The 14,789-nt window shown below is 37.4% G+C and overlaps 2 protein-coding genes across 2 annotated transcripts; both read left to right on the top strand.

Annotated features, from left to right (window-relative positions):
- Window positions 1–1,088: 1,088 nt before the first annotated feature.
- LOC113775092 (ubiquitin-conjugating enzyme E2 variant 1D) lies at window positions 1,089–4,699 on the top strand. The gene is made up of 4 exons (XM_027319832.1): window positions 1,089–1,288; window positions 2,555–2,694; window positions 3,337–3,462; window positions 4,319–4,699. Exons 1-4 carry the CDS (start codon window positions 1,255–1,257, stop codon window positions 4,457–4,459), a joined length of 441 nt encoding a protein of 146 aa, XP_027175633.1. The 5' UTR covers window positions 1,089–1,254; the 3' UTR covers window positions 4,460–4,699.
- Window positions 4,700–6,253: 1,554 nt separating this feature from the next.
- Window positions 6,254–7,431, top strand: LOC113774947 (probable CCR4-associated factor 1 homolog 9). Its single transcript, XM_027319613.1, has one exon. It carries the CDS (start codon window positions 6,416–6,418, stop codon window positions 7,295–7,297), a length of 882 nt encoding a protein of 293 aa, XP_027175414.1. The 5' UTR covers window positions 6,254–6,415; the 3' UTR covers window positions 7,298–7,431.
- The last annotated feature ends 7,358 nt before the right edge of the window (window positions 7,432–14,789 follow it).

Below are 14,789 nucleotides of genomic sequence, written 5' to 3'. Positions count from 1 at the left end.
AGAGTAGCGCGGTGGTTTTATCTACTGTTATTATATTTTTTAAATTTGGATCATATAATTAGAAGTTAGAACTCATGAATTAAACGAGAGAGAGCAAAATAAAGTGAAAAAAATGACTTCTTTTTTTAAAATTAGATTTCGTAATTTTTCACTTATACCCCTTTCCCTTTTGCTACCCAATTAGGATGAAACACAATTGCCTACATGATTCAGAATAGCGCGGTGGTTTATCTATTGTTATTATATTTTTTTAATTTGGATCATATAATTAGAAGTTAGAACTCAAGAATTTAAACGAGAGGAAAGTAAAATAAAGTAAAAAAATGACTTTTTTTTTTTAAATTAGAATTCTTGATTCTTCACTTATACTCCTTTCCTTTTTGCTATCCAATTAGGGATGTCAACGGGTCCCCCGCCCCCGTCTCGCTGCCTAAACATATGCCCTGCTCCCGTCCCACCCCCGTCACCCGCTTCGCCCCGTTTTCCTTGCAGGTGCCTACGAGGAGAAAAGTTTATAATTAATAACAAATATATAATAAATAAAAATTATAACTAATAATTCAATATAAATGTATAATTAGTAAAAAATATCTAATAGAATAAATGTAAACTAGTAAAAATTGTAATTAGTAATTTAGTATAAATATATTAGTATAACTAATCAATAGTTTGTATTAATATAAATATATAGTTATTAGTATACCGAATAATATTAATTATATTACATATGCATAATTTGATATTTATAACTAATAATATTAAATATGTTATGTATATAATTAATATATATATTATTTTATTTAAGTGAAGAACGAGGTGAGGGATGGGGCTGCCAAGTTTTTTAACCCGGAGGAGGGGGGGCATTTTACCCCACCCGGTCTCATTAATCCCTGGTGAGCACCCGTTTCAATTGCCATCCTTACATCCATTCCATCTCTCTCCCCCAAATAAAGGAAATGCTTGATCCCCACTCGGAGAGGGAAAAAAAGGGGAGGAAAAGAAATACTAATGACTACAAGGCATTTTAAAAAAAAAACCGAAGGGTAAAATCGCTACACTAGTGCGTATTTTGTCTAGGCACCCCTTGCGTTTTCCTTGTGAATTGAGTAGTAGTAGAATAGAATAGAATCTGCGCAGCTGCTGACTCTCTCATCAAATATCTCTCGCCTTAGTCCTCGGCGTCGTCGATCAAATCGATCTCTTCACAAAATCATCCATCAGCGACTGAACAAGCTTTATAAGCTATCTTCACTCATGACGCTTGGCTCAGGAGGATCCAGTGTCGTGGGTCAGTCTTTTACTTGTTTATCTTCGATCTCTCTTCTTGAAGATTTATCTTCGTCTTTATTTATTTGCTTCAATTTCCAATTCGAATCTGCTAGGTGGATGACTCGATTGTTTTGTGCATATCTATGTGCATCACCTGATGTGAGTTTTTTTGGGTTTCATTTCTTGTCAAACTTTCCTCGTCTCTTTAAATGATTGAATGGTGGAATTTTGATGGTTCCTTCTTCCTTTTTTTTTTTATTTTTTTGGGGACAAATATCCTTTCATTTATCTCTGCTTTATTTGTCGTTCATTTTTGATCCGTTAGAGCTATTATTTGTTTCTTTCTTACTTACTTTCCTGGTTTGTGGGTTTAGCATCTCAGTTTGATTGCTGCAATAAGTTCGGTGGATTGTGAAGGGGTTTTCGAGATTTGGTGTTATTGGCTTTAGTTTTTGGATGTTCATGCAATTAATTGTCATAAATGGGGGGTTTTTTTTCATCGAATTTAAGTTTTTTTTTCGGCCAATTGTTGCTGCAAAATTGTATTTCATGTTTTTCTTTGGCCATGATATTTGCATTCCAAAATAGCTCCGGCACTCCACTCTAACACGTGAAGGAATGTGGAGTGCCAGAGGATTATCTCGCAGGGAAAATACCGTTTGCCTTTTCTTTTCTGGAATTTTCCTGGTTGAGTTCACTCTCTTATTGAGATTTCCGAATGCTATTCTTACTAGTTCAGTAAATTTGCTGTCATTGTCAATTCTAAATGCTGCATGGTACATTTCATGAAAAATTCTGAATGAAGCTGCAGAAATAGAGGACCTAAGTAATGTGTTTCTTTGCTTCCGGTGGTTTCAATTTTCCCAAGTTTTTCATTGTTGGTGTGGAATTCATTGTTTGGAGATGCATGGATAGATTGTTACTATTTTGGTGCTCTGTAGCTATCTTTCACTTATGGTCTTGCACAAAGCAGGGAAGCAGGGAGTCAAGTAAAAGTATTACTATTGCCTTATCTTGATGATTTTGAGTCTGTGTAATTGGACAATTGGTTATTATATTATCTGGTATGATCAGCCTTTTGTTGGTATGTCGGTCTAGTTTCAAATGTTGCCAAGGAAAATTTGAATGAGCCCAGGAGGGGAATACGTTGCAATCTCAGGGTTGTGGTACTTCTTTTCTTTTCTTAACATGCATTCACAAGCATTGGAAAGTTTTATAATGTTCGAAAGCAGGATGCTTCATTCTGGAGAATTTTAGCTTCTCACACCTTGAAATCGCCTTGCAGTCCCTCGAAATTTTAGATTGCTAGAGGAACTTGAACGTGGAGAAAAAGGTATTGGAGATGGAACTGTGAGCTATGGAATGGATGACGGAGATGATATTTACATGCGTTCTTGGACTGGCACCATTATTGGTCCTCACAATGTAAGCATCTTTTTTTTATCTGTGACAAGTTTGATTTTTCCCTGGCTTGGCCTTGTTTGAAGGCCGCTGAAAGAGTTGGTAGCAATAATTGCGCATATTGCTGAATTTTAACGTGTCATTTTGTTTGGGAAACAAAGTTCAATAGACGAGAGTGATCAGATGCTCAGATTAGCTTTTTTTTAAGCAACCAAGGGCCGGTTCTGGTTCTCAACTGCATATGGCCATATCGTTGCATAGTTCACAGGGTTACCAATTACATCTGCCATTTGGTGCCTTCAAACTACTGTTCTTACCTTTCAATACTGCCAAGTGGTGGGTCTATGGTTTGATATGCAAGAACTGTTTTTTATATATATATTTTTTACTTTGGAACCTTTATTGTCATGTTTAAGCATGACCATCCAGTATATGTGGATTTGAAATTTTTGAAAGTTGTGGAAATATGATTCAAACACAATATTTGTTGGCCAGAATGTGCAGGAAATGTGTATTCTTTCAGTTGGGATGGGATGTTCTATCAGCTGACTGTTCCTTCCTTTCATTTTAATTAACTTTTTATAGATCTGGTTTGATTTCTCTATTATATTCTATCTTTGATCTTACTAATTTAGCTGAAGGATGTTATCGTTTTCTTTTTTTCAGTCTGTCCATGAAGGTCGCATTTATCAGTTGAAGTTATTTTGCGACAAGGATTATCCTGAGAAGCCACCAAGTGTTCGTTTTCATTCTCGGATCAACATGACCTGTGTTAACCATGAAACTGGAGTGGTAAATGTCAACCTTTTGTCTTTTAAGTGGTCAATCATGTATTTTTCATTTGATCTGGAATTTTTTCAATTTACTTGTGAAGTTTTGCTGACCACTTAATTGATTGCATATGTTTACTTTCTTTTTAACCTTTTTGTAAGAGGGGAATAAGCGATGAGGGGTTTGTTTGGCATGATTAGCTCCATGTTATTCTCCTCTAATCATGTATGATGCAATTGAGGTAAACAATGATATGGACCTTAGGACTTTGACAACTTTATTTTGAAATACATGGCCCTCTTGGGTATGGCTTATATGCAAATTCAGATATACATATTGTTTGTGACTCTGTACAAAATGGTGTCAACATTGGGTGTATCATGCCCTGGCCAATATGAATATGCCAATGTCAACTATTTTGGACATTTTAAGTGTATATTCGATTGAGTCCTGCAGTAGTTGAGTTTTTTAAAAAGCATCATCATTTGAAGCACTGGGAAAATCTTGATCCCACTATAGATGGGTTAATTAGCAGTGAAACTTAAAGCTAACTGATGATGTAATAAGTCTACTGCACGATATGATTGTCCCTGCTAAGTTCGAGTATTATGAGCACTTACACGGGACTGCTTCCAAAAGACTATTGACAAAGTCTGCTTAGCTATTGCTACATCAATGCATGTGCACCAAAAGATGTTTGTTCTCCTTTGGGAAAAGTTATGCACAACTACCTTCCGCTCAACTTCTTGTGACTTATATGTTGAGATATTATCCAGTACTTTGCTCAGTATAAATAACAAGTTACAGTACCTTGGTGCGTTGGGTGTGTGTGATAATGCATATGGTTGGATGATAACATACCGACTGTTTGGTGTAGGTGGAACCCAAAAAGTTTGGGCTTCTGGCGAATTGGCAACGGGAATACACCATGGAAGACATACTGACACAGCTGAAAAAAGAGATGGCAGCACCACACAACCGTAAGCTCGTCCAGCCTCCGGAAGGGACCTACTTTTAGCATAAAGGCTTTATAGTTCTTGTTGGCCAAATGCAGATCTTATAGTTGGTAATGCTGTGGTGAGCCTAAATAGGAAAGGAACGTCTCAAGAAACTTCTGTTGACTCTCCAATTCCTATTCATCTCTTTCTTTGGCTGTCCTATTCTGTAAACTGCTCTGCTGAATGTTGTTCGTTGATGGGATCGTAACTGTGTGCCAATTATAAATACTACTTCATTGAATTTTGCGTTGCCTTATTAATGTTTTATCCTCTCTGCACAATCCTTATTTCGCTCTTTTTCGCGCGTATTGTGCTTATTTTAGTCGTCCATCTTTGTCAAAGCACGTCAAATATCTGTGCCGGGGTTTGTGGTGCCAAACCTCAGCATCCTAGTTTGGAACAGGTAATTAAAGCGGGTCCGCTGCTCAGATTATTATATGGCTCTGCTGGCAGAACATCGTCTTTGATTTGAATGACCTTACAGATTGGTAATTAGACCAACCAGTGTCCTTAACCGCGGGTATGTCTGTTCTTTGAGCCCATATCCCATGACCCATAGAAATCGATCTGATTAAATTTTGGAAGCCGGTGTATCCTCTGTCCTCCTTTCTGGCTTTCTGCTTGCCTAAAGCTCGTCAAATCAAAGGCTGAAAATAGTAGTGTGTGGATTGTAAATTATCTGAGATAATTTTGTGAGAAAATACTGTAGCATTTTTTTGATATGATGTATATGAGATAAAAAAGTGATTGGAAAATGTGTTGATGGTGCTAACAAATCAGTGTGTGTAAATAAGATGCAAATAGAGTGTAATAATTTATGATCAAAACACACTCGATTTGAACTCCCTCGCCTCAATTTCTGATTTCATTTTTCGTATTCTCTCTATATTTCCTTTTTTGTTGGGAGGGATGGATGAAAGGTTGAAAAATTATTGATTGTATTGATTGGAGGAAGGATAGAAAAATTTATCAGTTCATTTGACCAATTACGAAGGAATTTTGTAACCTCGAGCTATTCACACAAAATCAGGTATGACTGGAGTGGCCTACAACTGCTCATTTTAGCTTTTACATGATTCAGTTACATTTTCAAATAAATGGGAGGCTGAAATGCTTAGGTTGTGTTTGGATTGTAATTTTTTGGAATTTTTGTAGAAAGTGTACTGTAGTGATTTAATACATGTGACGTAAAAAAGTGATTAAAAATATATTCACGAAAAATGTATAAATTTTTTTTAATCAAAAAATCCCTTTCCAAACAAAGCCTTAGGATCCGAATTAACAACTCATTTGGAGATCCGAAAAGTAAAATCGAAGCAAAGCAAAAGCTCTCCATATTCCTTCCCTCCCCCAGTCTCCTCCCCGCCCCCCAAAACCCCCAAGGGAAAGGGCACCCCGGGAAAGGGCAAAAAAGGGAAAAGACAAAAACAAACAAATTGGTCGGAAGAAGAGCCAACATTATACTACTAATTAAAAAATAAAATCAAGCAGTTGTAAGTTGTAACCGGTAACCTCTGTGTGATAGGCTAATTTTTGGGGTGGGGGTTGTTTTACTCACACACAGAAGCCGATGGCCCTAGCAAGCCAATCAGCAGTAATTGTGATATGGCGAAAGGGTATTCTCGTAATTAAACGAGCCCAAATAGCCGAAAAGCGTAAAACCAGTGGGCTCCACATCCTACGTTACTTCAATCAATCCTATCCGCCTCTCTCCCACTAGTCCACGTCGGCCACCTCCTCTTCCCCATGCCTCCACCCAAACCCCACCCAAAAAAAAACGCAGCAAGTCCCCTCATCTGTTGTTACTCGCAGAGACATCGCTTTCCGCGCTGCTTCTATTGCTACTTGTACAAAGCCCTAACTTCACCAGCCTATCACCATCATAACCCCCAGAAATTAATAAACAAATAGTAAAAAAATTTTAAAAAGTAAGGTGGGGAAAAAAATCGCCGCGATCTGGAGCCGTCAGATCCTACATGTCCCCTCGCTTCTCTCTACTATCGTCGCCGTCCACCACCACCACTACCCCGGCGGCCGACGGCGTTCTCAATAGACAGATCTTGATCCGTTCTGTCTGGTCCAGCAACTTAGAGTCCGAATTTTCTTTGATCCGCCACGCCATCGACCGTTACCCGTATGTCTCCATGGACACCGAGTTTCCCGGCGTTGTCTTCCGCCAAGATTTCCGCCACGGCAGCCTTACCGATCACTACAAAACTCTCAAGTCCAACGTCGACGCCCTCAAGCTCATCCAGGTCGGCATCACACTCTCCGACTCTCATGGAAACTTCCCCGACCTCGGCTCCCCAGATAACTACTACATCTGGGAGTTTAACTTCTCCGACTTCGACGTCACCCGCGACGAGCACGCTCCCGGTTCTATCGATCTCTTGCGTCACCAGGGCATCAATTTCGAGAAGACTCGTATGTACGGAGTCGAAGCTTCCCGTTTCGCTGAGCTCATGATGTCCTCCGGACTCGTCTGCAACGACGACGTCTCCTACGTCACTTTTCACAGTGCCTACGATTTCGGCTACTTGATCAAGGCCTTGACGGGTCGCGTTCTGCCGGCGGAATTGGGGGAGTTTATGGAATTACTGAGGGTGTTCTTTGGGAAGAGGGTTTATGATGTGAAGCACTTGATGAAGTTCTGTAAGAGCCTCCATGGCGGGCTGGACCGAGTGGCGAGCACCCTTGAGGTGTCCAGGGCCGCTGGCAAGTGTCATCAGGCAGGTTCTGATAGCCTGCTTACGTGGCACGCATTTCAAAGAATCAGGGAGGTCTACTTCAACGGGGATGAGGGGCTGCCGGAAAAGTACGCTGGTGTTCTGTATGGGTTAGAGGTCATCTCTGCTTGAATATTTCTTTTATATTCTCTCTTAGGCAATGGTACCTCGTGTTGATGTAGACTGCTCTTCGAATTTCTTCTTGTCAAGTTGTACAATCCTTTGGCATTATATCAGTAGTAATTTCAGTTCATTTGTTTCCTTTAGCCTGATTAATTTCCCATGGAGCTGCATGTGTGTGTGTGTGTGTGTGTGTGTGAGACAGAGTTTGCACACAGCTCCGACAGGTTCACTTGTTTTTACGTTTAGTTATTCAAGTTAACAGGTTTATGGGCATAAACATGATACTACTACACTTCCTACCTTTTTTTTTTTATTGTTCTTGAACTTCAAGTTGTCGATTGGCCTTCTCTTCATTATAAGGTTTACAGTGGATCGGGTTAGATGAATGTGACATGCTTCCTAAAGTAAATTTACCAAGGTTGAGGGTACGATATACTTCCTGTGTGGTAATACCAGAGTTAGAGGTTAGACCAACTATTCTGGTCATAGTACATCATTCTGTTGGTACAAGTCTTTTTTAAGCTTACTGGTACTTTTCCAAACAATGCAGGAGTTTGATGTATCCGTCTGATTAGAACTTCCAAATTAATGCTTTTAACTGTGAGAGTGGCTTTAGGTAGTAAAGGTTAGATTTTCAGTCTGACTTGTTAGGTCGTGTCCTTTGCTAATTGTGAATTACCTTTTTGCTTTTTCTTCTTTTTTCAGTAAATCATTTCATAAGCAATTTGCAATTGGTTTTAGAGGTTATGAATTTTAAATCTCTGGATTATTTGTGCAAACTTCTCTTCTATCAGGATTAGATGGAGCTTAATTTTGCTAATTTAGGATTATCATGGAGATTTGGTAAAGTTGGATTATTAGCACATGGAGTATTTATTAGAAAACTTTTCCTTAGACCTTGACCAAATTTACTCGGCAATCATAACTGTGATCCAAAACCAACACGTCTGCACACTAATTTGCAGATGAATTTTCTCATATTTCTATTTTTTTAAAGATTTCTTCACAAGATAGTCATTTTGGGTCAATGAAAGAGAAAAAGTTAGATTATTTTTCGAGCTAGCGTTTTTCCTTTACCTTCTGGATGCTTTTGGGTTAATCTTGTATGTATTACCAGGGCGAAAAACAAACCTTGCTTCACTTGGTATTTTTGAGTGCAAGCCACTGAGTTACTGATTGAGCCAACTTAAAGCTTAATGATGTCAAGCTTATATGTTTGCTAACCTGATCAAGCTTTTGTGTGTGGATAGTTTATATTATATTCCTGACTTCACCTCACCGTTTTTTGTTCTCTCCTCCTTGAGATTTCCCCCCACCACTACCGGCCGAGCTTCCCCAATGTCTCTCTCTCTCTCTCTGAGGGATGCCCTTGCTGGTACACTACATCAAATGCAGTTGCTTTTTTCTTGCTGTCAAACCAACTACAGCAACTGGGGTTTGATGGTAGCCACCAGAATTGGGGCTTCTCTTCTTGTGTCTTTCCAGCAGTCAATTATCTAGATAAGCACCAAACTTCGTTTTGGTCTTCTTTATGGTAATGTAATTCAAGATCTGATGTTCTTGATGCAAAAATACCTAAAAAATCTGCTGTTCTTGATAGAATATTTATATGTTCTGGGATCATTACATTGATTAAATTTGTTGGAGTCAAACAGGCATCGAGAAGCATGCACTTTGGTGTTCCATCCGAGATTTCATATGGTTATTCCCTTACTCAAAGTTGTATGTTTTTCTAAGATTATGGCTGTTTTTTATACGCATCTGGTGGCAATCAAATGTTGCAATGCAAGCTTTGCTTCCTTTTGGAGTGAGGAATGTGCAGCTATACCTCTTGACTTTGCTCATGGTCATTCAGCAAAGAGATCTTTTAATGTTTGTACATGTTGACAAGGTTGTCAAGAACTCTTTGGAGGTGGAAGTTTCTTATTTCTGTACTACTTCATGATTGTGACAGCAGGAAATAGCTAAAACACGATAGGCAACTGTACCTGGTGTGAGTGGCAAGGAGCTTGGCTCCCCTTAAGCAAGGTCTCAGGTTCAAGTCTTGCGAATGGAGAGACAGGTGCTGGGAGAGCTTGCGCCTCTTATGGGGTCCAACCTGGCTCAACTCCGGATTAGTCAGGGCCCAAAGTGGCCACTGGATACCGAGGGGTCTGACCGAAAAACTATACCTGAATGCATCGTTCATCCAAATATTCTAGGTAATGAAGCTCTTTTGAGGTATCATGGTTTAGTTGTCAATTGTAGTGCCATCTTTTCTCATTTATCCATGGTTTTTGTTCTGATTGTGCTAGGTAGAAGTCTGCCATCAGCAGCCAAGCTGCTGTTTGACATCCTAGTAGGTGGCGTTTTTCATATTTGGTATGGGAATTTTCTTTTGGTTAAGAAAATTAAGGCTGTTCAAGTTATTGACTTCACGTCTATCATAGCCATTTTATTTTGGATCGTTTGGAGATATGTGGCATCAGTCTTTTGAACATTATATGCAACTACATAGTGAATTCATTATAGATAAACAGTTGATTCTTGCTAATGGCTAATGCCATGCATGCATACAGTACCTATGAGATAAAAGCGTCTATAGAAAGGTTAAAAAGATTATATTCTGTGGCTGGAGAAGGACAAAGACTGAACAATTCTGATGATTTGAGAAGCTGTAGTTTAGCTGGTCAATTTCACTATTATGGTTTTTTTTTTTTACTGTGGCGCTCTATTTTACTTACACGTCCTATAAAATCGCAAACCAGAGTCAACTTATAGTGTCGATAAATTTGGACTTAAGATTTTATAAATCATCGCTAGTCTTCAACATTTCATCTGCCTTAAAATTGAATCAACCAATATCAGAAACAATTTTTATTTTGGTAGTCGCCGTTGTTGTTATCCATCTAACACTGCACTTTTATGATGCTAATTAGTCTTGAGAACTTTACTACTAAGACGTGACCTTTTATTGGTAATAATTTATCACTTCTTTTGTAGATATGTTGGTTTATGTTACTGTGTCTTGCAGTTTTTCTGATTGCTTGTTGTTTTAGGTTTTCCTGTTGGTTGTGCATTAATGGGGAATATCTATGTTACTTTAAACGGCAAGATTTACTTTTAACAGCCATTCAGTAAATTGGTGCCTTATGCACGCCATTGCAAGGATTTTTCATTTAGCTATTTAATATGTTGTTTCCAAGACAATGTTTTCAAGTGTATAGTGAATTTTCCACTTAGTGGTGGATGATATGATGTGGACTTTGATCAACTGCTAAGGGTTGATTACTTGTAAGGTATCCAATTTCAGGATGTTCCTTGGTTGCCTTTTTAGGCGATTAGGACAATTTACAGCAAGGTCAAAATACACTGAGGTTTATGCCCGAGACAAAAGCTTTACTTCCTTAGGATTACAATTAACTGAATTCTCTAACATTTCCTTGAGGATCTATCTTAATTTATTTGTATGTTTAAATACTTTCAATTTGTCTTTTGGAAGTTGGGGCCTGTTTGTGGAAGAGACTAACTAAAAGATGATACTCAAACTTCAATTGGCGTGTAGTTCTGAACTTTTTCCCCAACTGATGTTGTTCCTAGATTATGTCTTTCAATAATTTGCCTCTGCATCTTATTTTGAAGGTGGTTACATCCTATAAGAGAACGTATTCAACCTCACTTCTGCTCTTCATTCATTCCCCTTCTCTTTATTTATGTGGGTGTTCTTGATTTTAGCTTCATTTTTGTTCAATTTATCGGATGATAAACTTGGGGTCTCTTCAGTCAAATTGCTGTACTTGATACCCATTTGTCTTCACCTTATTTGACTTTCGTATAACGTTTACTGAAATAAATGGTATATCAAATTCTTGCCGTCCAAAGAACTTGTTTTCGATAATTTGTAATTTCCCTTTGCTTGTGCTTTTGTGACTGTTATTACTGTCTACCATATTTAACAGCTTAGTACCTTAAATTGGAGCTTTCTTTTCCATGGCAATGCTGATATTCTATTTTTCTTGTTGGTTGAGCAAGTTGTTGATGGAAAGAGAAACACACCGAAACAGGAATTTAGCATGTTGGTGAGGCTTTCATCCTGGTATTGTAGATTTAAAATTTTGTCAGATTTTTAGATCTTCATCATCATGGTTCTCTTTTAGGTTTGACTCGTTTATGCATTGTTGCTGGTAACTTGCAGTAGTGTCTTTCTTCTGTTGGAACTTTGTCTTCATCTTGGATGTTCAAAGATATGTCAAGTTGTTCGTACGGGAGGCTTCAGGTCTTCATCTTAGTTCTTCTTGTTTATGCCAACTGGCTTTGGTGGACGGGAGGCTTCAGGCGGGGAGATTTATAAGAGGTAAGGTTCAGAATGTCGATGTACTTAATATTTTCATGAAAGTTAAAAGGAGTGGATGAGTTTATGAGATGGCTTTACTAGAGTTTTAGATAAATAGTTATATGTTTTTTACTACAACTGTTGTTTAAGTTGATGAGTGAAAATGAAATTGAGTAAGATTTTAATTTGTCTTAGTTGTCGGAGTTAGGTTTTTTGCACAGGAAAAAACATTTACTTCCTTACAACAATTATGATGCAACTAAAAAAGAAGAAGAAAGAAATGTTCTTTCGAGTTTGGATTTAGTACCGGTTGCTTTCCCTAGCATTCCTCAAGTCCCAACTACTGAATAGTCCTAAATAGGCTGAAGTATTAGTTTGGTGGGGTTAGGTTATCACTCTTAGGCAAAGTAACGCTATAATATCCAACTTGGGCAAAGTCTCTACCCAAACTTCAAATTATATTTTTCCAAAAAAATTTTTTTTTTCTGGTAATGCACAAGGATATCTCCCCGATGCATTATTTTGCCAAAAGGAAAAAGGTATTTGAGGATTTATTTTTCAGGTAAGGATGTCACGCACATGGGGTTTTGGTTGGTTGTTATTCCTATTGGGATTAAATACATCAACACGTTAGGCTGCCGGGGTTCACCGAATCCAGATGTCCAAATTTGTAAGTCGTACTCTTATTTAGTTTCATCCCCCCTCGAACGCAAATCTTTATTTGCTTTTTGTTTTTTTTTTGTGTTTTTTTTTTCTGTTATGGCATATAAGAGAACAAAATCTTACTCTGAATAAATAAGAGCCAGAAATGAGAAATGAGAATGTCAAGAGGGCTCAATCGGTGGCTCCTCTAAATCCACCTGAGATCTCAATTGCCACCACCACATAATATTCGGACTTTCAAAATTCGTGATTCTAAAAGAGAGAAATTTCTTTCCCTTTTTTTTTTTTTTGAATTGGAGTTGAATAATCATAAATATTTTAAGACCTTTGTGAGTGAGGGTTGTTCTCGTTTGATTATTTCATATAATTTTAGATTCTAATTTTGGAAAATTATTTAAACTTTACTTTTTCATTTGCCTTTTTTTTCTTTGAACTAAATCTGGGATTGTATAAGTGAAAAGGCTAATGAGTTTAGAATTTTGCGGTTTGTAAGTAAGTAGCCTTTTTCGAAATCTATAGCGACAGAAAACAGCTGTGAAATTTGTTCTCTCGTTTGAGTGAGTTAGTATTTTTCTTGTCGTCAACCTGCGCTACGATGCAAGTCCGTCCAAACTTTAAAGTGAAGAGGAAGTTAGCGTCTGAGAAAGGAGCGTGAGATTAAAACAATAACAGGAGAAGGAGGATAGTATTAATTGTATCTAGTTTGACGTGGAATTTTAAAGCTAGTTAAATCCTCCAACTTATTTAGAGTAGTGATCCCCTATTACTTTTTGATGTCCTATTTTTACTTAGAATCAATAACGACTGATTCGACAACACGCCACTTTCCTCATCATTCATTGTCAATTTTCAGATTTAAGATTTTGTACAATGTCATCAATTCCTGGGGACCAGAACGAGACTAATTAAACACAAGTGATGGAGCCTTGGTCGACGTCAAGGTTGATGCGCTGCGATGCGATGCCCCCAAGATCAAAAGGTTTATTATCAAAAAATAAAAAAAAAACCGTAGGTTCAAGTTTCATCAAATTGTGACCGTATTTCTAATTTTTTGTAAATATCGTCTCACCAAGTGTAGGGGCTAGCAATAATTGGGTTTGTTTGGATAGGGTATTATTTAAAATATTATTTGGAATAATTACTGTAGCATTTTTTGTGATGTGATATATGTGAGATAAAAAAGGTGGTTGAAAATATAAAAAGGTGGATTGAAAAATGTGTTTATGATGCAAGCGAAATATTATTTGGAATAATTTCACTATCCAAGTCAAGGTGGTTTGGAATAATATTTGGGGATGCATGATCTTATCAACTTGTACTGGTCTCACAACTGTGAATTATATATATATATATATATATATATATATATATATATATATATTATCAAAAAAATATTAAATGATGCGAAAAATTGGGGATTTTTATTTTTCAGTCTGAAAACTGATTTCAAGCTTGATTTTGCATTATCCTTTAGGAGTCAGGCTTGAATCTGGCGGAGGGGAGAAAGTTCTTGTGGTGGTCAGAAGGAAGCATAATCACGTGGACTTTCATTTTAAAGCGAGCTGTTTAGGAGGCAAATGATGTCAAGGTGTAGTCTGATACATCATAATCATGATCATCAAGTCATTAACGTTATCATAAATGGTGTTTCATATGCTTTTTCTTCGAAGCCCTCAAAAACTGATAATCGTTGTTAATTCTAAAGGCCGCAAAAAAAAAAAACATGTATTTATTCTGGAACTAAAATATTTAACACCTCAACTGTCTCTTCATGACTACTTTAATCAATCCACAACTCCTTCGCTCTTGTCATTAGCACGAAACATATGTACATGTACTGCAGAAAGTTAAAAGTGGAAGCTTCATTGTACACTGCTGCGGCAGTCGCATAATTGAGGCCCTCAACTTCATGGGTAGTACTAACCAACAGCCACCACCATAGTCTTTTAAGGCTTGGTGGTCTTGCCACTGTATGTGACTTTTACTTGAAATAGTTTAGATCTATACGAGAGTGCGTAGTATACTCGTATGATCCAATGAAGGTTCAATTCCCATATCGATTCTTTAATAGGTTCAATTAGATCCTCCTCCTTAGAATAATCTAAAATAGAAATAAAGTAGACCAACTTGCTACTTCCTCTTCAATGACCAACTTTTTCCTACAGAAGAAGCTTGCAATAAATGTACAAACGGCTCGTCTTTGTTTCTTGACAATTTTGAATCAAGGCTGGAAATGACGAAAAGGATTTTGAAGACAACAAAAAGAAATTGAGAAACCTTATCAAGTCTTATATCCCAGCTACTTTTTGTTTTCTGTGTGTGAGGAAAAGGGATTAAATAAGATAATTGAGGAGTAAATTTTTAAAAATAAAAAATGGGAAGAGTTATTGAAAACTTAAAGAAGTTCTGGTTATATCTCTATGAAGAGAAAATATTAATGAAAGGAAAAAGAACTCGGACTTGCTATATTAGAAATGCATTTTTTGAGTTTTGAGTATGAGCATGAGACTTGTATTATTACATTTC

Source organism: Coffea eugenioides, chromosome 6 (genome assembly GCF_003713205.1).
Source record: "Coffea eugenioides isolate CCC68of chromosome 6, Ceug_1.0, whole genome shotgun sequence".
NCBI lineage: Eukaryota > Viridiplantae > Streptophyta > Magnoliopsida > Gentianales > Rubiaceae > Coffea > Coffea eugenioides.
The sequence above is the reverse complement of the archived record's forward strand: the minus strand, read 5'-3'. Positions and strand labels throughout refer to the sequence as shown.